This window comes from Equus caballus, chromosome 15 (genome assembly GCF_041296265.1).
Source record: "Equus caballus isolate H_3958 breed thoroughbred chromosome 15, TB-T2T, whole genome shotgun sequence".
Taxonomy (NCBI): Eukaryota; Metazoa; Chordata; class Mammalia; order Perissodactyla; family Equidae; genus Equus; species Equus caballus.
The window spans coordinates 44631629-44656386 of NC_091698.1; the positions used below are offsets into that span (position 1 = coordinate 44631629).

General features: G+C 50.1%; 1 protein-coding gene across 5 annotated transcripts in view; it reads right to left on the reverse strand.

Annotated features, from left to right (window-relative positions):
• Window positions 1-24758, reverse strand: part of TET3 (tet methylcytosine dioxygenase 3) — a 102949-nt gene that overhangs the window by 73187 nt on the left and 5004 nt on the right. For 4 of the 5 annotated variants that reach the window (XM_023618868.2, XM_023618867.2, XM_023618869.2 and 1 more), the window contains exon 3: window positions 12772-12828. In XM_023618868.2, the coding sequence (XP_023474636.1) occupies window positions 12772-12828 (57 nt within the window). Of the gene's footprint in view, window positions 1-12771; window positions 12829-13141; window positions 13263-24758 lie in introns of those variants that run through there. The other variant, XM_023618870.2, reaches the window with a different exon arrangement.

A 24758-nucleotide genomic window follows, 5' to 3' on the forward strand; every position in this document is an offset into this window, starting at 1 on the left:
CATACCAGGCACTAAAGTATTGCTACAGAGCTAGAGGCGATGCATATGGGGACTGAGGGAACAAGGGGCTGCTTGGACCCAGGGAGTGGGCGTGTCAGGGACAGCATCACAGAGCAGCTGACAAGAACCAGAGCATTGCCAACACACCTGCAGTAACGCGTTAAAAAGGGGAACAGAGAAGATGCCGTTCACTGCAGCAACAACAAAACCTACAACATCCTAGGAATAAACTCAATGAGAAACGTGTAAGATCTACATGCAGAAAACTTTCAGGCTTTGATGGACACACAAAAAGACTAAAATAAGTAAAAAGATATACTTCCCATTCCCTGGATGGGAAGATGCATTATAAAGCTGTCCATTCTCCCCAAAATAATCTCTAAGTTCCATGTGATTCCTATTGAAAAATCCCAACATTTTTCACAGAACTTGACAAGCTGCTTACAAGCTTATTTGGAAAAGAAAATGCACAAGAAAAGCCAAAAAAATGTTGTGGAAAAAATGAATTTTGGGTTTTTTTTTTTAAACCAAACTGTTACATAAAAACTGCAGTAATTAAAACAATGAAATAGTGACATAGGATCAGACAAATAATTCAATGGAACTGAAGAGAGGCTCTTGAACACCCATGAATACATGTGTATTTATAAAATGCTTAAGATGGAATTATAAACCATTTGGAAAACTATAAATATTCAATAAATAGGCTGGAGATAATAGGCTTTCTATCTGGGAAAAATTCATCCCCATTTTTATCATATACAAAAATAAATCTCAGCTTAGAGATCTAAATATCTAAAACTATAAAGTAAAAACTCAGAAGCCAAAATAGTCATGAATTCCAATTGTATAAAAATCAAATTTCCAGACCAGATCCAGTGGCCTAGTGGCTAAGTTTAGCACACTCCATTCAGCAGCCCAGGTTTGGTTCCCAGGCATGGACCTACACCTCTCATCAGTGGCCATGCTGTGGTGGTGGCTCACATACAAAAAGAGGAATACTGGCAACAGATGTTAGCTTAGGGAAAATCTTCCTTAGCAAAATAAAATAAAATAAAATAAAATTTCCATATGACAATGAAAGACAAATGAGAGACCAAAATTTTTTTTTTAAACTATAACAGAGGTTAATATTGATAATATATTAAGAACTTTTAAGGATCAACAAAAGGGCAATCTAATTAAAAGTGGGTAATGCACATATAACAGGTAATACACAGAATAAACGCGAAGTGGCTAACATTTAAAAATATTCTTAAGTTCACTAATAAAAGAAATTAAAATGGCAAAAATTAAAGACTGATAATCCCTTATTCAGTGTTGGTGAAACAGAACATTTTTTTTTTTTTTGAGGAAGATTAGCCCTGAGCTAACATCTGCTGCCAATCCTCTTTTTGCTGAGGAAGACTGGCCTTGAGCTAACATCCGCGCCCATCTTTCTCCACTTTATATGTGGGATGCCTGCCACAGCATGGCTTGCCAAACAGTGCCATGTCTGCACACAGGATCCAAACCGGTGAACCTCGGGCTGCCGAAGCAGAATGTGCACACTTAACCGCTGCACCACTGGGCTGGCCCCCAAGACAGTAAATTTAATAGATATTATCAAATTATCTTTTGGTAGCATAAATCAGTAATGTCAATTAAAATTCCCTTATGTATGATTTTGCCCTACACAAATATGTGAATAACCCAAAAATATGTAAAAATATGTTAATTACATCATTTATAATTGTGAAAAACTGGAACTGTAAATGTCCATCAACAGGAAAATTATAATAAACCCATAAAATGAAAAACTCTGCAGCCATTTAAAAGGCTAAGAAAAACATACCGACATGGAAAGATGTCCTCAACACAATAATGAGCAAATAAAAGAACATGCAAAAAAAATGAACACATTACCGCAGGAAAGGTAGTAAGTTCATGTGCTCATTTCAAAGTCTGGAAAGATTTGTATAAATTGTTAATAGAGATTACACCAAGAGGGAGAAGAAACAGGGATTTTCAGTTTCCAATTCATATACTTCTACATTAGTTGATTTCTTTAAATGGGCATGTATTACTTTTATTTAAAGCTTAAAAATTTCTTTTCCATTTTGGGGAAAAAAAGAATAATAATATTGCTATTGGTTTCTAGGTTGAACATCAAAGTCCATTGCTCCAGCCCATACCCTCCCCCTGGCCTTTATTGCTCTCTGAAGAGTCAAAATAAAAGGTAAGATAATCTACTCCCCAAGGTGTTGCACCTTCTACTTTGAGTGTCACCCCTGGGCCAAGTCATTTCTCTGCTGGCTTGAACAAGTTCAGGCTGGGTACAGAGAGCTCCCCCCACCATGCCAGACCAGGCTAGATCCAGAGAGGGGAGTCTGTGCCTTCCCAACTGGGATCATTGTGGCCCTGCACCCTGAGCTCCTGAGCTCCAGGGGAGAATATGGAAATAGATTTCCAGTGGGGCACTGGAGACTGTCCCCAAGAGATGCCCATCCTGCTTTTCCTGGTATTATGGATCCCTCACTCTTCTTCTACTATCCTCTCCATCCTAGGACACTCTTCTGAGCCTGTGGACACCAATTGGGCCCTATCTTCCAGGAGTACAAGAAAGAAGCAGAGAGGAAGACTTGAACCCACAGCCTAGGCAAGCTCCACTGGGCCTTGAGCTCTGGGTCACTTTTTTTCCTCTCTCTCTCACTGTCCTTAGCTTCATTTCCTCTGGTGCTAATGCATGAGGCTTTTCTAAATACTACTAAAATTTCCTTTTGGCCTTAGGATATGCTCTGATCCTAGACAATAAATTCAACCCAATTTTGCATAGATTAAAAAAAAAGTTTTCCACAGGTCCTGGGGGCTAAGCTGATAAGCTATTACTAGGTCCTTATCTAGGGGTTTGGAGGCAAAGCTCCCAAGAGTAATCAAGCGCTACACAGTCTGGCCTTGCCATTGTCCCAGGTACAAGGATTCTCTGCGGGGCCCTTGTAGGGAGGAGGAGGAGTCAGGCTAAATCAGGACTTGTTATTCAGACCCTGGGTACGCCATCAGCATATCCCAAAGAACTCTAGAAGACACAAAACATCAAAACCTGGAGAATGAGGCCACAGTAGAACTTAGAGAAAGAGTCATATTTTTAAATGTGTTTGTGATCAAAGAAGAAAAAGAAAAGTAGAAAAAGAGAAAAAATAGAAAGAGTGTCCTAGGGATCCAACTGAGAATCTGGAAAAAGCACATACCAAATAAACCTAAAGAAAAGACAATAAAGACTAAGCAGAAATTAATGCTTTCGAAAACAGAAGGCACAACTGGCAAATCTCTGCACTTTTAAATTACATAAAACTCTGGCAAAGCTGAGGAGGGAAAAGTGAAAAAATTAAATACGACAATAGGAATTAAGAAAGTGAAAAAAATCATAAATACTGAGGGAACTAAAAAGCAATAACTGTATACACATTATGCTAATAAATTTGAAAACAGATCATTTTCGTGGAAAGCACAAAGTAAATGTTTCATACCAATAGCTACAGGGAAAAAATAAATCAGAAAGCAAAAAAGAACCATCCCTCAAAAAAGGTACCAGGCTCAGAAGGTTTCAAGAGCAGATTTTTTTTCAAATCCTTAAGGAATTAAATTATTCTTTAAACTGTATCATTTAAATACTTCCAGCGCATAAAGAATAAACGTTTCATGATCCATTATATGAAGTTACTATTACTCTAATACCAATATCTGATAATGAAAACACAAGAGGATAATTATAGGTCAATCTCATTCACAAATATAGATGCAAAACTCCCATGTTAATAAATAATATCAAACAGCAGGTTAAAAAAAATACCCCATTACCAAGTATGGTATATTTAAGGAATGCAAAGATGGTTCAATATTAAGAAGTGTATTAACACAATTCATCTTATTAACAGGCAAAGGAGAAATTCAAACCACGCTAAACAGATGTGACAAAACGAAAAATCCACTACTAATAGGAAAAAAAACTTCCTAATAAAATGAAATGGGAAACCATGCCCTTAATATGATATAGAAGACCCAAGCAATCAGCAGGGCCACGCTTACGGGTAAAACACTAGAGACATGCACATTAAAGTGAAAAGGAAAAAAAAAATCACTAAGGAGAACAATGTCCTCTGCTCACTAAATATTTGCCAAATGAATTTAACCTGGAAGGACGGTCCCAGGAGAGAGGCAGTAGTCTACTGACGAGATCAGCTCGGAAGCCAGCCAGCCCTGGCCTCAATTCCAGCTCCACTCCCTTATGAAACGTCAGCCCTTGGTCCCACTACTAGCCTGAATCACAGTCACCTTATCTGAAAGGTGGGGAGACACCACCTGCCTCCGAGTTGTCGTAAGAACTAAAGAAGAGAACTATGAAAACTTTACCCCATGTGCCCCACATACGGTAAGCGCTCCATAAACAGCATCACAGCCAGTCATTACACAGAGTAAAGTGGACTGTAACGCGGCCTTACTCCATTTTTATGAACAACACAAAACAAGTATATAGTACAGATAGAATCAAGTCTGGAGAGATACTCCAGTTGACACTGGTTAAGTGGGTTGTGAAATTATGGGCAAATTCTTCCCACTCTATTTCCACTTTGTAATTTTTCCCAAGAACACGCATTATCTGTATAATCAAAAAAGAGAATAAAAAGCTAAGAAATGATATAGAGGTTTTGGATTTAGCCAAGATTGAGGACCGGCAAGCCTAAAGGCCAAGGTGGAAAAGGCACTAAGGGTGACAGAGAAGAAAGGAAGACCGGGGAGGGGGTTGAGAGACTCCTCGGCCCTGCAACCCATCACCGTGCACCAACTCCGTTTCAAGTACCCACAGAGGCGTGCAGCGGCGTTGCTGCTGGAGGACAAGCTGAGGCCCTCCAGGCCCAGAGCCAGCACACGCTGCTTTACTATGCATAGCCTGACCTGACTTTGCCCAAATGCCATAGAAATTCTGGACTGGGAATGGGGTGAGGGTACTCACTTTCCAAACCAGATGCTGGTTACACAGGTCCGCTTACTTTGTGAGAACTCACCAAGCTGTAGGCAGTACATGCTTTTTTGTGTGTATGCTATACTTCAATAAAAAGTTTTTAAAAAATTTAAAACTGAGAGGAATACACTCAGTTTCCATCATCTGCTACAGAGTCTCCCTCTTAAATTCTGGTTTTAATAAATATGAACTCATAGATAAGTTTCATGGACCAAAACATTCAATCCAGTATTTTGTCTGATGTGTCTCATTGTCTTGATTTTTCCAGACTCTATATTGATTATCACTAAAATTATCAATGGATGAAAAAAAATTCTGGGGCAAGCCAGGGGTATGGAGACACAGGGAAGGCCAAAGTGGATGAGGGCAGTGGCTCTCAGCCCCAAGTGCACATTTGAATCACCTGGGGAGCTGTGAAAAACGCTGGGGCCCGGGCTCCACTCCAGACCAATTACATCAGAGTCTCTGGGGCTGGGGCCCAGGCACTGATATTTCCTTTTTTAAAAGCTCCCCAGATGATTTTAATACGCAGTGGGACTGAGAACCACTAAACTAGTTGAACCAGAGTGACTGCCACTGGAAACTCTCTAGGCAAGTTGAAACATGGCCCCGGCCCATCCTGGTGGAGGCTGTGGGGGTGAGAGTGTTTAGGGCTGAAGTGCCCTGGCACACACCCAGGTCCTCCTCCACATCCCGCCTCCTCCAGACCTCAGGCAAAGACCCAGTAGGGAGCAATGCCCCCCACATGGAGGAGGCAGCCTCTGGAAAGTGAGGGGGTTGGACACAGAACCCTGGGCTCTGGCTCTCGGCCAGGTGTTCAGACTGCTCCGGACCACTTGCCAGTACAGCCCCAAGACATACACCACTCCAACCACACAACCCCAGAGCTAAGCCCTAACTACTACCCAGGGTCCAAATGACACCACTGGGAACCCACAGCTGGAAAACACGAAACCAAGGAGAAATAATAGTGGGAAGAAAGGCCACAGGGCAGAGGTCAGCATACAGCGCAATCATCAGGTAGGACCTGGTTCAGAGACAAGTGGTAGGGTCACTGAGCAAGGGGATGCCACATGGCCCACCTGCCCAGAGCTTCCAACAGTAATCTCTGGGGCCCCCATGCCACCCTCATCCTGTCTCCACTCTACCTAACTGTGCGACAGGAACCCATGGGTCTGACCCCAGCAGATGGCTATCTTGGCCGAGAAGCCCTGCAGCATTTTACAAGCTCCTAGATAATTCTGACACAAGGAGTCCTTGGCCTACGCCCCGCAAAGCAGTGCACTCAGAGGCCCTCTCTGTTCAGTCTAGAACTTGGGGCTGAGCTCAAAGCACGAGGAGCCAGAGTGGGGACGGGCTGAGGCCATGAAGAGCGTCCTAGGATGGAGAGCACAGCGGGAGAAGAAAAGGGGATCTGTAGTGACAGGGAAAACAGCATGGGCTTCTGTCAGGCACAGTCTCCAGCACTCCACTGAAAATCCATTTCTGTATCCCCCCCACCGCCAGAGCTCAGGTGTAGAGCAACAACGATCCCGATTGGGAAGACACCGTCCCCCGTTTCTGGGTCCAGAGAACCTGGTGAAGGCATAGGCACCCTCTACACCCAGCCTGAACTTGGTCAAGCCAGCAGACAAATGCCTTTTGGCCCAGGGGTCCCACTCAAGGAAGAAGGTGCAGCAGAGGGAGTCTGTCTGGGGATGCAGACCAGGCTCTCAGCCTGAACCCCTTCCAGGGTCTCTGCCTCTGCCTGGAGTTACTAGCCTCCCAGTTCTTCCTCCTTCTGCAGAGTGGCCAGCAAGAATCAGAGAAGGAAACTTCCTAAGGTACAGGAAGGTGAACTGGTAGGACACAGCTCCTCTGTAAATGCTTGTCAGTTTAGCGGGGCTGGGAACCAAGGCCCACAAGCTGAAAGAGCAGACTCCTGGGAAGGGGGTGGCGGGGTGGGGTGTGCATGCTGCGGAGGAGGCAAAGCAAGAAAACTCAGTCAATGGGGCAGGGCGCTTAGGAGCTCACTGTCAGGGACAAGTCGCAAACCCTTTCAATGTCTTTGTTTCCTTCGAAAAGCCCATGAGGTTAGGATTACACGTGAAAAATGCTTGGAGGCGGGGTTGAGAAATCCAATTACTCAAGCACCGAGGGCACAAGAGTTCCAGGCCACAGAGGGAACCAGGATTTGCTCAGACCCTAATCTTACTGTCCTTGGGATGTGTGCCTGTTAAGGAAAATTTTTGTGGCTCTGTTACCTACTCCTTAGCCCCTCCCCAGTCTCCTCTAGGAAGAGGCAGCCGGGGTAGAAGGAAATTAGTATTTTTATATTTTGTCTAATCTTTAGCATCTTAAATGAAAAAGCCAAAGATCCTCAGCATAAAAAAAAAATTTACAGTGTGTGGCAGGGGAGGAGCACGAAGTAGGAAGGAGATGCTCAAACTCATGCAATCGATATTGAGAGGTCTGTCCTTACAGAAATCAGGGCAGTTTGTGATCAATCCTCAGAGGAAAAGAGTTTTACCTCTAGATTATTAAGAGCCCCTGAATGGAAAAAGCTCAAAATTCAGGGTGCCCTGCCTGAGGCAATGGAGCTTTAGTTTCTTGCAGGGCCCAAGTCCACCCTGGCATCTACAAGACACGTGGCCTCTCCTTTAGCTGTTCTCTTCCTCTGAGCCATGTAGTTTACTCGCACACGCGCGCAAACACACACACACACACAGAGTCCTGTGCCTTCAGGGGGCTCTGAAGGTTCTGACACTCCACCACCAGAGATGAAAGGGCAGGCAGGACGCATCCTTATCTACAGAAGCTGAGATGCAAGTAAATCTTTCGAGGTAGTCCAAAAGAATCTCCGGGATAGCAAGATCTCTCTCTTCCAACTGGTGGCTCTGTCCATAAGATGGAGAGTACAGAAGAGAGGGGAAGTCATGTCCTCAAAGCAGAGACCCTCTGCTCTCCCAGAAGGAAAGTTTAAAAGTAATGCTGTTCAGGAAATGGCTCGTAACTGCTTATGACCAGTCCACCGTAATGTAAACACAGAAACCAAGAGTAAGCCGTTGGAGGCTGTCACAGCGATTTGAACCTGCCGTGACATCCAAGAACGCATTCTGTAGACTCGCCTCGTCCAATGGCTCACAGACCATTGGTGCTGAACTGGATGGTGCTGAACTCCCGTGTGTGTGTGTGAGCCGCAAACTAGCTGTACAAAGCAGGACCTGTTTCTGTCTGCAATGTTTTGGAAATTAAGAAAAAAAGAAAACTGGCCCAAAGTAAGTTTTTCTCAAAACTTACTTTGGAAGGCTATCTTTTCATTTTACAGAGGAAACTGAAGTCCAGGGACATTAAGGGACTGCCCCATGGCTAATGACAGAACTCAAGAGCTGGGAAGAGACAGGAAAAGAAACTGGCCAACTGCACTTCTCACCCTCGTCGTCTCAGCCAGTGGTCTCATGGGAGCCCCTTGAAGCAGTAAGGGCTGCAGGACCCACACACTCCGAATGAGAAGACAAATTCAGGTTCAAGGTAAACTGCCCAGGCACAGTATTTCCATCCAGCTTTACTTGAATCTCAAACTCAACACAGCCACAGCCAACACCTTCCTTTCAAAGCTAAGCTCTCTTCCCCACTGGTCCATTTCTGATCCTCCTACTCTAATCGGTAATTGCCAGATCCCAGAAATGCTGACTTATTGAAAAAAGAGGTTGGCATCTTGATTCTTCCTTTAAAGTCCCTTGAGGTCCACTGAGCCAGTGATGAAAGCAAACATCTAGTGGTGAAGAGTTTGGTCTGCCACGTGCAAGTTCACAGCCCTAAACACAAAGATCAAAAGTGCTCACGGTATAAAAACAAGAACTGCCAATATTGGGTTTCCCACCTAGACTTATGGTTTTAGGTAGTCTTTATCTCTTCCTTCCAGTGGTATTGTGAAGATGAAATAATAATGATCTCTCTTATTTTTTCAGGACCTAGTACTGTACCTGGAAAAATGTAAATGCTGAACAACCAAGAGAGGGAAAAAGGGAGATAAAGTGAATGCGGGTGGCGTCACAGTCCTAGAGAGCATGATCACCTATAGATGTTAATCGTCTAAGTCATCCCTGTCCCCTATTGGCCCAAAGGCTTCCTAAACTAATCCACAAGGAAGCCATCTCCTCCTCAGAGGCTGCAGACCTGCTGGTAACAAGGGGGAGCCCTCAGCTGACTGCCAGATGCCAGAGTGTGTGAGGAAACGAGGCCAAAAGCCCAAGAGGTCAGGGTGGGAAAGACAAGACTTGAGAGGACTGGAAGACCCAAAAGCTGAGCCAAACCAAAGCCCCTCCCCACACTCCCTGCCCCCACCCCCAGCCAGCCCAACCATTTGCTACAGCCTCGGGCATATGGGAGGGGACTTGGCAAGACCACAAAGACCATTTCTAGAGAAACATCCATCTGCAGCTGGAGGGAGCCCAGTGCCCAGGCCCCTCCTCAGCCAGCCCAGCCAGAGGGCTGCAGGAGCCATCAGGAATCCCCATGGGCAGCTCAGAGCCCTGCACCACGGTTGCAGGAAGGCTCTCCCTTCAGCTCATCTGTCTACCTTGCAAAGTCCTCTCCCTTTCCCATGACATTCAAAAACGGTTCAGGTGACCAAGGAGGTCGAGCTGAGCTCTGGGACGTTAACTCCAGTTCTCACTATGCATGAGGGAAGCCCTCTCTCTTTCCATCCTCAAACCCAACTCTGGGATCCTCTTGGTTGGTTCCCTTCCCACTCTAGCCTGACACGCTCACCTGCTTCCATATCTCCCCAAGTTCACTACTGCTTGTAAGTGTACCTCAGAAGGAAAGAGTTCCTGCTGGACCCTCACAAAGGGTTGAAGAGTGGGAAGAGCAGGCAAGAAAGAACTAGTAGGAGTGACCCACGGTGTGTGGAAAGTCGAGAATCACAGATCCTTGACAAAGGGCCATTCTGCAGTGGTCAAAAGGAGAGACAGAAGGCAGAGATCCTGGGCATGGTCCCAAAATAGTTCCCAGACATCCTCAGCCACTGGAGGGTTCCCATGGGGCAGAGCGTGGGAGAAGTGTGGGAGCCCAAAAGCAGGGCAGCCTGGTACTCTTGGCAATGGGCACTCACTCCTGTCCAGGCTGCCAAGAAGGAGGAGGTGGCAACAGTGTGTGCTATGGCATGTTCCTTGGCATATCATGGGTAGACACACAACATGCTAGACAGTAAAACATCAACTTGCGTTTATCGAGCTCAACTCTGTGCCCATGCTAGGCACTAGGCACACCTGGCATCACGGATCTTCTCGCAACCACAGAGGACTCAGCACACAGTAGATGAGCATATTCTCACTGGCTGCCAGATACCATTCGCCTGTGGGGGTAACCTATCCTGCACCCGTCCCATGGGAACACAGAGTGTGGGACCCCCTTGTTCTGTGTCCCACAGTCTTGGCCTGAACTCAGAATGAGCTCACACACTGGACACTTCTTCCTACACCACGACCTGATGCCGGAAGAGGAGCTGGCAAAACTGCCTCATCCGGGGCATAGGGGACATCGCACCAAACTGGCCACCTAAGAAAACTCTGTGGGGGGAAGGTGGCACCAGGAACAGGGGGCTCAGATCTGAGTGCTTGCTGGCCATGCCCAAGCAGGGCCAAGAGGAAGCTACGATTCTCCAACAAATGACGAGAACAAGCACGACACGAACTCAGAGTTTTAAAAATGCAGCCAGCTCAGGCCCCACTCTGAGAAAGGGGAAGGAGGAAGACTTGTTTGAAGGGCTTCCTCTGGTTTTTCAAGTGCCCTGCCGCATGCCCACCACACTAAGGGTCAAGGCGTTAGGCTGGGAGCATCGAGCAGGACTGCAGGACCAGCAGAACGCAGGCAGGGAGAAACGAAGAACACACTTGAAAAGAGCTGAAGAGAAGCCATTGCCAGGCAGGAGGGGTGCTTTTGGGAGTAAACAAAACTGCCAGCAGTCCTTCCTCCCAGCAGAGGGGGAAGCTCTGGCCAACAAGGCCGGAGACACAGACGAGAGAGGGACTGCCCCCTCCCTGAGCCCATCTGTCCTCATTCGCCTGTCCTGCTTTCCCCAGGGTGGGGGGCAGAACAGGTGCACTCCATGATCTCCGTGCCCACAGCCCTCAAGAGCACACACGGTGCTGGTGCAGTAGTGGGAGGCCAGGGGAGGAAGCGGAGGTGGAACCTGGGGGTTCAGCTCCGGAGAAGAGCGTGGAGTGAGCTCATAGCTCTCTCCTCCCCACCCACCGTATCACCAGTATCAGCCACCCCCTGCTTGCCTCAGGAGCCTCCCACAGTCTCGTCCCAGGTGATCGCCCACTCCTCCCAGCCTCACCAAGGCACACCCAGCTCTCCAGGAGAGCCAACACCACCTGGCTCTTCTCCTTCCCCTAGCAGCTGCTCCAGAAGCAAAATTCTTGCCCTCCTCCAAGCACTTCCTTGCCTCAAGTTCTTTGGGAGGAGGCCAGGGAACCACCCCGGCTCCTGATGCACCTCACCCAGGAGCCCCCATCCCACGTGGGGAAGCAGAGTCCCTCCCTGCTACTGTCCCCGCCCAGGCAGTGAGGAGGCAGGGTGCCACATTCAGCAGCTCCACGGAGCTTCCCACAGGTTTCCCAGGAATCGGGAGGAGGATTTCCAGGGAGGAAAGTCTAAGAGCGTCTGGGGACACGAGCAGCTCGCCCACCTGCTTGCTAAGCAACCAGATTCCCCCAGCTCCCCACAGGCTCCAGGGGCTGAAGGGGACGTTGGGGCTGAGGCAGGGGCTCCCTCTCTCCTAGGAGAAGTCCCACTTTGTCCTGCCCTTACCCACCTTTCCCCACACTCAGTTCCCAGCCTCTCTGCTCTTAACTTGAGAGGCTGCCACATGGAGCTGCCTCCTGCTCTGTTTTCTCCACCCTGGGCCAGCAGAGGATACTGCTGAGTAATCCCAAACTCACGGCGGGTCCCCAGCCCTGAAAACAGGGGCAAAGCCCAAGGAAACCTACTGATCCTGGTCCCTGCCAACCCAGGAGGAACATCTGTGTTTCCCTGTAATGGCTGATACCCCACCGGACTCTGCCCTGCCCTGCTCCAAATACCCTAGCCCTGGCCCTCAGACAAGCACATGAAGAAGCTCAGTGCCCCCTTCTCCACTTCCCACGCACCTGGTAACATTCCCTTCTCAGTCCCCCAGGCACCAAGCGGCACAGAGTAACAGCAGCAGCCGCCCGCCCGCCCGCCGGATTCCCAGTCATGATGTTGCATCAGCCCCCACCCTACCCAAAATATCCTCACCCCCACCACCTCCTCTCCTCTCCAGCCATCTCCATGGTGACAGCAGCATGACTAATGACACCCTATCAGCTTCAGACTCAGGAGCAATTCCCCCTCCCTCTTACACCCCCCTCCCCCCGGGATTTCTGCAGATTGGACGCAAACCAACAGTGCCAGGGACATTCTCGGGAGATTTCCAGAGGCAAGGGTGGGGAGTGGGATGCATGTCTTAAAAAAAAAAAAAAAAAACAGTTCAACAAACCCAATCCCAACTGCACCCAAACCGTCCAGCTGAGAAAGCAAAAAGAATCCAAACAAAACCCACACAGGCCTGAGAATTCATTGGCCGCCCACACCCCCGCCGCCCCTCCCCCTCAGCTGCTGCTACACACACAGTGGGAGATTAAGGGATCACCCGAGGAGACCCTTTATTTTTATCCAATCCAGTCAAACACTTCACCCCCGCCACACGCGCGCGCCGCGCGCGCGCACACACACACACGCACGCGCACACACACACAAGGTACCTTGACAGCGGCCCCTTGTCCCCACGGCCCGGCTCCTTCACCAGCCTTTATTTCCACCTGCAAAAGAAGCCGGAGAGACTGATGAGCCAGGTTGACACCAGGAAAGAAGCAAAGTCCTTCTGCTGCACCCCCAACCCCGCTGCAGGGGAAGAGGGAGAATGGGAGGGAGGGGGCCTTGGAAAGAAAGGAGAGCAGGGACCATCTTCCTGCCTCCAGCTGCCGCCCAGAAGCGCGGTGGATGGGCTCATTGGCCTTCCAGTGTGTTTTTGTTTTCATTTCTCCTTTTTCCACCCTCCCCAGATCCAGGAGGACACTGCCCCTCCTCCTGCGTCCGGTCTGGCCTCGTCCCTCCCCGCCCTGCCCGCTCTACCTCGGCCGGCCTCCTCTGGTGCATCGGCCGGCGGGCCTCCCATTATCCCCGCCGGAGCGCACGGAGGGAGGCACTGCAGAGGAGGCGGCGGCCAGCTGCCGGCTTGGCTCCCCTCCCCGCCGCCGGCGAGGCTGGTGTGGAGGGGGCGGCGCGCTAGCCAGCCAATCCCCGTGGCTGGCCGGGCGGGGGCAGGGCCGGCGGGGCTGGACCTGCCCAGCCAGGAGGCGGGGACGCCGCCAAGGGTGCCGTGGAGCCGCGCTGGCTGCTGCCCAGGCCCGCCGACGCTCCCTGGCAGGCCGGGGAACCCGGGGCACCCCCGCCTCCTCCCGCGTAGGGGACCCCGAAGGTAATACCCAGAGGCATCCTCCGCATCTCCAGGTCAAAGATGACAGACAGCGCCTGAGGGCGAGCAGACACTGGTGGGACTTCCCCTCCGGCCACTCTCTAACCCCAGGATACCAGCAAACTGCCGCATCTGAGCGGCAGCTAGGACAGTGCCGGGCGCTGTGATAACAGCATGAAGAGCAACGGCCCCTGCAATCCTCGAAGAAAAAAAAGGAAAACGTTGGCTGGATGAACCTTTATCCCATTTTGCAGATTCAAGGAAACAGGCAAGCCAAGTGAAGTAACTTACCCAAGGTGACACAGCTAAAACACAGCAGAGCTGGGACTCCAAGCCAGGTCTGTCTGGCTCTAAAGATGAGACTCTTAACCATTATGCGGTCCTACTCCTCCCTCCCTCCAGCGCTCTCCTCAGAAGAGAGACTTCTTGAAGCCCACACTGCCTGTGGCTCACAGCCTCACCGAGTTGGCCTCGCCCTGCCATACACACAGAACACCCACACCTCACCCTAGGATCACTCACGCCTCTGCCTGAACATATCCACGCCATGCAGACAGCGCTCGCCCCCACCCCCACCCCCGCCTCCATGTTTTCTCCTCTCCTAGAAAGGCCACAGGAGGCAACCCCCCAGGCCCTAAGGGCTCCCCAGACCTTAGGGGTCCCTTTCCCCAAGGAAAGGCTGAGGAGGGGAGATGCCCCAGACTCCAAGAGCCCTGGCCTCCAGTTCCCAGACTCTGAGCCTTTGAAGGTACAACACCCAGGAGCTTGAAGGATGGGCAGGAGGAGAAAGAACAGAATGGGGAGAGGAAGGCCCCGCAATCCACTCCTGGATTTAATTCCTGGGCACATCCTGCTCTACCTCATCCCCTCCCTGAAGCTGAACTCCATAGCTTCCACTTCCCAGGAAGGGGACTTCCATAGACTCTGGGGCTCACAGATCTAGTTCCATCCCTGGCTCCACCCACTACCTAGCAGCAGGACCATGGCGGTGGTACTTTACCTCTCTTAGCTTCAGTTTGCTCATCTGTAAAATGGAACTACAAATAGCGGCTACCTCATACACAGTTGTGAGGATTCTGTGAAGAAATGCAGCACCGTGCCTGCCACGCTGTAGGTGCTGCTGGCTACTGTCACTCAATTTCTGGGAGAGCTCACTGTGTGCTACTTCTCATCTCGCAGAAGCAGCAGCTGAGGCCAAAGAGAAGTGACTTGTAGGACTAATTAGGTGTGCGAGAGCCCCTGTTTCAGTGATGCGCTCTGCTACCTGCTCCACTACAGATGCCCAACTGCTGCCCACTCCCTGGGGCCCCAAGGGGGTACTCAGAATGAGACGAGCTGCCCTAGGAGAGACAGTAAAGCTGGTCTCTGATGAAGAGACCACAGGAGGCACTGGAGCCCACACCTGCCTCACCTCTGGGGACAAAGGGCAGCCCCCTGGGCTCCTCCCCAGGGCAGGTGACAAGGCAAGGCAAGGAGCATGTCCTGAGCTATGGCTCAAGATGGGAAACTGGGCTCCTGCACCTCTTAGATCTTACCCTGGCCAGGCCAAGTGGAGTTCCTCCTTTATCCTGGTCCCTAAAACTCCTGCCCCACCTCCCCACTCCACACACAGTCTGCTGCTGAATAAGAGCGACCAACACTGCTTGAACAGTAGCAATTAATACTGTTGCTGCTGCGGCTGCCACAATTTATCAAGCCCCTGCTACCTACCAGGCCCTGTGCCAACCATGCTGCAGGAGCATCTCATTCGATTTACTCCACCAAAACCTCGCCTCTTATGGGGAAACAGACTTAGAGATGTTGAGTTACTTGCCTGTCAACACACAGCTGATGAGTGGTGGGCTAGAACTCCAGTCTAGGCCTTTCTCATTCCAGTTCTCTAACCCCCCCTCTCTGCCAACCCCAGGGAAATGCAAAGAGGGGTGGGGTCACTTGAACCCAACCACTTTGCTTGGAGACTTCAGAGCCTTCCAGACACTGCTCCCTGCCTGGGTTCCCTTCCCCTGTCCTGCCCGGTGCAAGGCTCAATCCTAGAGTTACCTCCGTCTGCTGCTTTCCCAGCTCATCCAGCCCCTGTGAGCATCACTCACTCCTCCCGGGGCCTCACAGAGCAGCGCGCGGCCCCTCCTGGAGCACCAGTCACAACCAAGCGCGGTTATTTATTTACACGGCCGTCTTCCCCACGTGGGCGGGGGCCCTGTCTTCCCCACTTTACTAGGCTCTGCGCAGAGCTGGAATGTGCTGAGCTGAGTTTCTACACAAGGAGAGTGGAGAGGCAGGGGGTTGGGCGCTGAGACACAGAGGCCACTCTCCTGGTCTGCCTTCTCTCTGAGGTCCCCAAGGATCGGGGGGGACACCTGTTCCCCTGGGTGGCAGGACCTGCCACAACCAAACGATAGCTGAGTCCCAGCCTTGTTCAGCCAGCACACGTCTTCCTTACCAGCCTCCAGGAGCCACCCTGATCCTCTGCTTGACCCACCCCCAGTGCTAACTCAGTCCTACCCCAACCACAGGTCCCAGTGCACCCCCCAGCAGCCTGCGGATACCCTAGAGGAGCCCATGGTCCCCGAGACAGTCTACCTCCTCCCATCTCTGTCCTGCCCCGGCCTTCTGCCCTTTTCTGAGGCACCTGGAATGCCAGAGCTCCAAGGAGTCACAAAGGCACATGCTGGGGCCGCTCTGCCTCCAACAGAGACACTCTCCACACCCTACACCTGACCCTCTCCCATCTCTATCTGCCCCTCTTTCTACATCTGGGGCTTCACAGTGACTGACCCAGAGGTACTTGGGACCCCTTTGCCTGGGGGCTGAGGGTCTCTCGCATGGAGGCCAAGGGTCCCTCCCCACCTTCCATTATGACCCCCAGTCTCACTGCACTTCCAGCAGGAGAAATGGGGCCACAGCCCTTCCCACTGGGAGAAGTGAATGGATTCACTCACTCTCAGAAGACACAAAATACCCCAAGACCGAGAACCTCAGGAGCACGGATACCCACAGGCCAGAACCCACACAGATTGACAAAGACTAGGGAATGGGGACACATGCAGACATAGATCTGGGAAGATTTGCAAAAGCATCAACCAAGCCCCAACCTCATGTCGGGCCCCATAGTGGGAGCATGAGGTACCGTATCTTATTTAACCCTCAAAACAAACCAATGAGACAGGAATTATTCTTGCCCATTTTATAGATGGAGAAATTGGGACAGAGCGTGGCAACGCACCTTGCCCAAGGCCACACAACTAGAAAATGACTAGGCTGGGCTCTTGCCACCTCTCACTCTTGGTAATACTGTCAGGGCTGCTCTGTGTAACTCTATGATTTCATATCAACCCACCTCTTCTAGAGCTGGCAAGGTGTAGACGGGATTTCCCTCCTCCCTGGCCATGGCTGTGTCCTGAATGAGGTCACTCCCCACAAAGCTTTCCTTCAAAGCTCAGTTCAAGCCCCACTTCCTCCAGGAAGCCTTCTCGGGTTACCACAGTCCTCTGCCAGCCGACAGCACTTCTAATGTTTCTCATTTGACACTTGGTACTGCTATTTGTCTCTCTGGGTGTTCTGCCTCTCCAACCAGAATGGCTGGAATCATGGCCCTTCCAGAGCCCCTACGGGGTTTTGCCCAACATTCCACACATTAAAGGAACTTGGAATTGACTGTGGGGGAAGTCTGTGACCTCCTTCCCTTCCCTCTCCATCGCACAAAGGATCCTGCCAAGAAACCCAACACCCCCTCCACCTTCAGAGTCTATGTTTGAAGTCCCCGGTGTCCACGCATCAATTTCCACCCAAGTAATTGCAGCCCATCACACACATCATCCTCTATATTTGAAACTCTTTGCGGTTGTCATGGGAACTGCCTTTGCCTTCATTCACTGATCAGGCCTCACAATTAGCTTTGGCAGCGGAAGTCTGTGTCAACAGCAATCGCAGGGACGAGGAAGAGGAGGAGGGTGGGGGGAGCAGCGGCAGCAGTAGCAGCAGCAGCAGCAATAGAAAAAGACAAGACGCTCCTCCTTGGAGATGCAGCAGAACCAGACTGAACCCTGGCAGTCGGCAATGTCCGAGGGAAGAGAGCCAGCAACTCCTCCTGCATGCTTCCATACCAACAAACAGGAGGCACCTGGCCGCCCAGGCTGACAGGTAGCAATGTGGCTCTGCCCACAGCTGCACACCATCGGAGATGCTTGTGAGAAGGTCTGACAGTCTGTGAACCTCATCAGGGTCTCCCCACCCCAAATTCAACAGCCTTGAACCATCAAATGTTCCAGGACCCAAGCAAATAACACGGGACCTGAAGAGGTCGTTGAGAAGGCGGGACAGGAATGCTGAGTGGTTTAGAAACCTGGGGGCAGCCCCGGGGAAGACTTCCAAGAAGAATTAGTACAAAAGCATCTTATATTTCACCTCAAGGATCTGGGAACACCCTCCGGTGGCGCCCTGTGGTCTGTCTGCGTCCCTCTACACCCCTGCCACCAGCCACCAGCAGTAGAGTGGCATCTCTTCACACCTCAGGCTCAGGGGAGATGCCTCCCTCCTCTTGGAAGGTGGTCATGCCCATCCCCCACCCTTCCCGCCCCCCAGCCCCCCCACCCCCGTCATCCTTCACATATCACTACACTGAAACTCTCAAAATGTGTTCCTTCCCTTCCCCGCTGGGCTCTGTGGGCCCAAAAGTGACTAAGGCTGGTCTCTGCCCTCAAGGCATCGCTCCCTTACAGCCCAACCAGACTGTACTGTAATTATTTGTTTCCGCGCTTGTCTCCCTCCCCAGACTGTGAGCTCATTAAGGACAGAGTAAACGCTGCCTCCCCTTTACCTGCGCCTCAGGCTCAGCCAGCACCTCGCACACAGGCAGTCCCAGGCGATTTGCTGAATGAGGCTGGGAAGGCGACTGTGGGTCTACAAATCAAAGGTAGACGACGTCCCGCCTCCAGAAACTGAAGCAGCGCCAGAGAACAGAGCTGCCCTCCCCCACACAGGGGACACTGTAGGTCCTGGGACAGAAGAAACATTCCAGGAAGGTGTTTCTCCTTCTCCTCCTAGCACCGCACCAGCTCTTCTCCTGCTGGCTCCCCATGCCCCCACCCACTGCAGCCCACCCCATCCTGAGCGAGAACACAGTCCAGGCAGGACCCAGCCCTCACGGTGAGAGTCCGCCATCCCTCTCTTCTAGGGCTCCAGCATCAACGAGGGAACTGGGGCATCCAGAGCTTACCCTTAGCGGGCAGAGCAATCAATAAAAAGTGAGAGAAAAAAGGAGACAGGAGAGAGCCACCCGACATCCTGTCCACACGAATGGCTCAGAAGGAGAACAAACTCTAATCCAGTACCGCGTGACTGTTTTTGACCCAGCATCTCCACACCCCTCCTGAGGCTTCCTCCAGCAGTAAGTAGGGGGAATAGGGGACTATGGGGCACAGGCAGTCTGGCAAATGCCCCCAAATGACTCTACTCAACGCAGCTCCCCTTCCATTCAGAGAATCTAGAACTGCTGCTCTACCAGCAGTGGGAAGTGCATTATTCTGCCCATGAACTCCCTGGCTGGGTGTGGGGAGGCAGGGACACAACGGGGTTCGAACTTGCACAGGTCAGAGCCAGCAGGCAGGAACACAGCTTGTGTGACCCAAAGCAAGCCAGCAACCCCAGACCTGTGGTGACGGGAAGGCCGGCCAGTTACCCACCCTGGGCCACCGGCTTTCTTTTTTCCCCTCCCTGAGTGACTAATAAAAACTTACGTTATCGGATTTCTTATGTAAATGACAAGAGACAGGGCCACAGAGGGGTGTCCCCACTCCAGGTGTGCCAGCAGCCTTGGCCCTGCGCAGACACACTCAGGTCGAAGCCCAGATTAACCCTGAAAGACTCTTCCAGAAACAGGCAGCCCGGCAGCAGCAAGGCTCAAGGAGATAAAGGGGTCCCTTTCTTTTCCAACACCTTCTCTCTTCCTGAGTACCCTGCCCGCCACCCACAAGGGAGCTGTAAAGCAGTGATGCGGAGGGGAGTGAGGAATTAGTGACAGCTCCTGAGACCCCTGAGGTGGTCTTTCAACTCACCCAGTCACCACACTGCCTTCACCAGAATGAGGGCTCAGCGGAGAGGTCATGACTGACTCAGGACGGGGTCCGTGAGAAGTAAGCATGGGGCCAGAAGTAAACATGGTCAAAGTTCACCAGAGCTACTACTCAAGACTGTGGGTGAGAGAGTCTACTTCCCGCTGTGGAGCTTCGGAGAAAGTCTCTAGAGAGCCACACCTCATTCCTATTGTTCTTTCCCCATAGCAGATAATTAAAACACGGCCCTTGCCCTCAAAGAGAAGCAATGAGTTTTGCAATGGGGTTCTAACCATTGCACTGTCCCCGGCCACAGCCCTCACCACTCACACCAGAGTGACAACAGGGATCCTAACCTAAAAAATCCTTCTGAGAACAGGTGAACCTGAATAACTATTTCTCCAACCCGCAAAGAGGCCTTGCTGAGGGTTCAGAGACCACGCAGGAAAACTCCATGTCACATGATATCGGAAAGGTTCTATGTCTGCACTGTCCAATACACAAGCCACCAGCCACATGCAGCTATTGAGCGCTTGAAAGGTGGCTAGTGTGACTGAGTTCCTGAATTTAATTTTATTTAATTTTAATTAACTTAAATTCACATAGCCACATGTGGCTAATGGCTACCATACTGGACAGCTCAGGTAGAGCCTGCTTCTTAAATTTAGAGGTCACGAATACTCTTGAGAATCTGCTGAAAACCACGGAGCTCTAACTCGAGAAAACACACCCCCGCACGTTCACACAACATTTGGCTAAAGTTTTCAGAAAGTTCAGACTCTATTTCAACCCAGGTCTGAGATTAGGTCTAGGCATAAGATTAAGTCTAGAACTTGACCAAAAACTTTAGGGCGTAAGAGAGAGATGTTTCTTCTGCAACGTAGTTGTCCAAGGAATATGAAAATAGACCTCAATTACACTTTACATAGGCTTAGCAAGAAACACCAAGTGTGGAAGCCCCCACCTGACAGAGGATGTCCTCATAACATCCCTGCCAGGGCACCCAGCCTCTACGTAGACACGTGCAGCCACAGGGCTGGCTCTTCACTCTTGGAACAGCTGTAAATGTCAGACAATTCTTATTTCTAACATGGATTTGGTCTATCTGCTTATAACTTCCACCCACTAATAAAAGTTCTGCACACCCCCCTACACGAAGGAATTGACTCACTCTTCCACACAAGACTCCCCTCAACCTGTGTTCCTCTTCTTATTTCCAAGCCGAACAGCCCTGTTTCCTTCAGTTGTGCTGCATGTGACCACTCTGACAGATCTCGAGATAGACCATCCACATCCCTTTTAGAGTTTCAGCTCTTTCTACCTGCTAGGAAACCAGGGTTCCTTACTTGTGCATTTATTTCTTTTCTTTTTTAAACAAGTACAGGACTGTGGATTTAACTTAATTAAATTCCATCAAGTTTGGCTTGGGTCCATTGTTCCAGACTGTCCCAATCTCCTTAACCCCCTGTTCTATCACCCAACTTAACATCTGCACCACCACCACCACCACCACCACTCACCCACCCACGCTCTGACACGCTACTACCTACATCATTTGAAGAAGGCACAAATCCCTTCAGCTCCAGAAGCCTCCACACCCTTCTGTGAGACCCAAGATGCTATGGACACACACCTCCTCTTCACAACCACCACCAGCGACAACTCTCTCATGGGGTCCCAACATCCTAAGCCAGGCTGCTGAGCAGCAAACATCTTCTAAGAGCCCTTCCCTGACTATTCCCAGGACACATACACAAGTTCTTAAAGAGTTTTCTTGATAACTCACTAGGCTAGAAGGAAATGGACTCCAGAAGAATAAGAACAAACGTGGAGTAAATCTCAAGAGGTTCTTGTCTCCCTGGCCTACAGGGCAAAGAAGTGGGTTGAGTCATCCTCCTCACCCTGGTTGGCAACTGCAGTTCTTTACCTATTCATCAAAACTTATTTCTGTCCCCTTCTCCATGCCCCATCCCTTCTCCTAGTTACAAAGTGCTGTAAACAACTCAAACTACTCAAACTCTCATGGACATACAAATCACCGGGGAATCTGGTTAAAGAACAGATTCTAATTCAGCAGGTCTGAGGTAGGGCTCAAGATTCCGCATTCTAATGATGCCAATGCTGCTGGTCCAGTGATTAGCAAGGTGGAAGTATGGCTGCAAACCATTCAGGTGCCCCAAGACTCAAGCAAGCCATGTGCAGTAGAAGAGTCCAGATAAGTGCCCATCACCTCAGCCCGCACTGCATCAGAGGATTTCCACTCTAAATACATATTATATAGACCTGGGGAGCCCCCAGCCCAACAGGGTCTACTCCACATCAATTAAATCAATCCCTGGGGTGGCACCCAGGTGATCCTAATGTGGAACCCCCGATTTACATGGTTGATATAAAGTCTGAACAGGACAGCTATACCAGTGCCCTCTCTTCAGGATGACTTTAAATAAAAAACTGGCCCTCTGATCTGACCAAGAAGCTGGTAGGAGATACCACCATCTATTTGCAGAAATCCAGATCCGTTAATTTGACTGGGCTGCTTTGTAAAGAACCACAGGCACCCCTAAAGCTCAGCACTCACCTTTCTAAAGTCCCACAAGCCACCTTTTTAAAAATCCGCTCTAGAACTGTCAAAAATTGACATCAAGCTTACACGTTCAAAATTCCCAAAATCTCTTTCAAAAATTGAACTTTTTGCCTGTCTCTTGTCTTTCGGCCCTCTTTGAACCATCATAATTCTGTACAGGTGTCAGAGAGCATATCCGAAGGTGTTCAGTAGGGAGTGAATGACTCAGACCCAGGGCGGCAGGCTGGTTCTCTTTTCCCAACCACACATGCTGTGGTCTTTCCTCAGTTTATACCACCTAACACGACAGGGACCCACTGGCTGCTCTCCCTCTGTCACTAGTTTTGCTCCCCGAAGTTGTAAGCCAACCCCTTCCTTCTCGTTCTTGCTGGGAATGTGTAAGACTTTTATTGTCTTGAGTATTTTCCACCAATCTCAGCACATTCTGGCCGCTGGACTTCCTGATGCTCCTCGTAAGGGGTCAGACCACTCTTGAATCTGCCTTCAGTGACACACACCCCTTCTCCACACAGGGAGCATGGTCTTTTACCATATGCACTCACTAGACAGCAGCCCATGCAGCCCCACAGATGACTCATTTCTTCCCCAGTCCCACCACCTTCCTCCTTAGGGTACCATTCAGGGCTGTTCTGTCAGCATTGCCTTTTGAAAGAGCAAAGCTATCCCTCCAGCTAACTTCCCTTTTAGAGTCTGTGGTCATGGGGTTAAAAACTGTTTGCATTTGAAAAACAATTTTCTAAAGTCTCTGGTGAACACCTCTCCTGCCCAGCCTTCTCTCTGGCTTCACAAATGGGGCCAAGATGGGGTCTTTTCTCTAAAGAGTCTCATCACTTCTACTTCACCCATTGACTCTCCCTTTGCTGGTGGGAAGCATTCCTCCTCACACCCTCCGTCTTCAAGAAGACAGACTACCAGCAGGCGAGGCAGGAATTCATCAGGTATTCACCTATCTTTGAGAGATCCCCAATTCCAAGCTATCCTGTCTCAGAATTGGCACAGAGATCTGGTTCAGCCATTAAAGCCACTTGGCTGTGAGCTTGACAGTGTTCTGACACCATATATATTTCTATTTCTCTACAATTTTTTACCCACAATGTTCTCAGTCTTGCTTCCAATCTTAGGCTTACATTTTTCTATGCAGGTTTTTTTCCACAAAGGGTTATTCTCCTACCCTCCCTATCAGGTTTACTTCCTCACCCAGGAGCAACTTTTCATTCAGGTCCAGGACCACAGCAGCTCCTTGCTCCTGGATGTCCAGCTGCCTCCTTCAGCAAAGAGACTAGCAATTCCTAACTCCCTTTGCCTGGCCCCAGGGTTGTGCTCTGAGTAAGCTAGAGGATGTCTTGAGATAAACACTTATTTCGTATTGCATCTTTACAATTACGACTCAGAAACTAACTGCATATGTGTGCAATTGTTTATGCACAAAGATTAATTTTTTTCTAGACATTCTAGGACTGTTTTGCCACATACACTGGGTTACCTACTATGTGCCAGACATTATGCATATTTTATCTCAACCCTCACAACAACCCTGCAAAGAAGGGTTCCCCCATCTTACAAAGGAGAAAACCGATCTCAAGAGAGTAGGTGGCACGGTGCTTACTTTGGGTTCTAAGGCCTACTGTGTCTCCACAACCACCAAACCTGACTTTTTCAGTCAGCCATCTTCGTTGTATTCCATGCCAATACTCAGGGAAACAGAATGTGGAAGTCAAACAGCCTCTGACATCAGCCCAGGATCTAAACCCTTCCTGGAACTGGAACCACAGTACAGGAACGAATCTCCTCAGGTGTGGTATCTCACTTTAGGACCCAGAGATGTAGCCACCTGCCTCTGTGGTGGAAGGGCTCATTGCCGGGAGTCATCTCTAGTCTTAAAACGCTGCACCGTTTCTTCTGAGTAGAGGGGCTCCACAGCAACACCCCCACTGTCCCCCGACTGGGAATAGAGAAGAGCAGGGAAGGAAGATGGGAAACTCAAGATTGCATTCTCCCCTTTACAGGATGATACCAAGCAGCTGTCAGCAGATAGCTCAAAGGGAGCCAGGAGAGGTGCAGACAGGATGGGAGTAAGGAAAGGGTGCCCAGCAGAGGAAACCCAGGGAACAGAGATGCAAGGAGATGGTCTGATTCCCAAGAGCCTCCTGGGATGCGGTGTCTTATCCCATCTGAAGAGTCAGGGCCAACTTCTAAAGTTCTATTCCTGAGCCCAAACCAAAGAAAACTCAGATGCCAGGAATGTGTCTCCCCCTTTCCCAATCTCTCTCTGCTACATGGCTGCTCGGATCTAATGGTTAAGGTCCCAGCAGTCCCCTGAGGGGCCGTAAACGCCAGGCTGGTTCTCAGGGCTCACTCAGGCAGAGCCTCCTGGGTGTGTCTCAGCTACGCGCCTACGCCAGAGAGACCTTCATTAAGCGCAGGGTAGCCCGGACAGTGGTTCCCACGCTTTCAGCCTTCACGGACCAATAAAAAAATTGTGGAGACAGACACTAGTTGCCCTTTTGGATTTTGCCAAGTAAAGACTTAAAAAAAAAAAATCTACATTCTATCAAGGTTCTATCAACACCTTCCTTTCAGAAAAGAAAGAACATTTTAAACATCAAGAAGTAGAAAGGACCTATCCTTAAAACGAAGTAC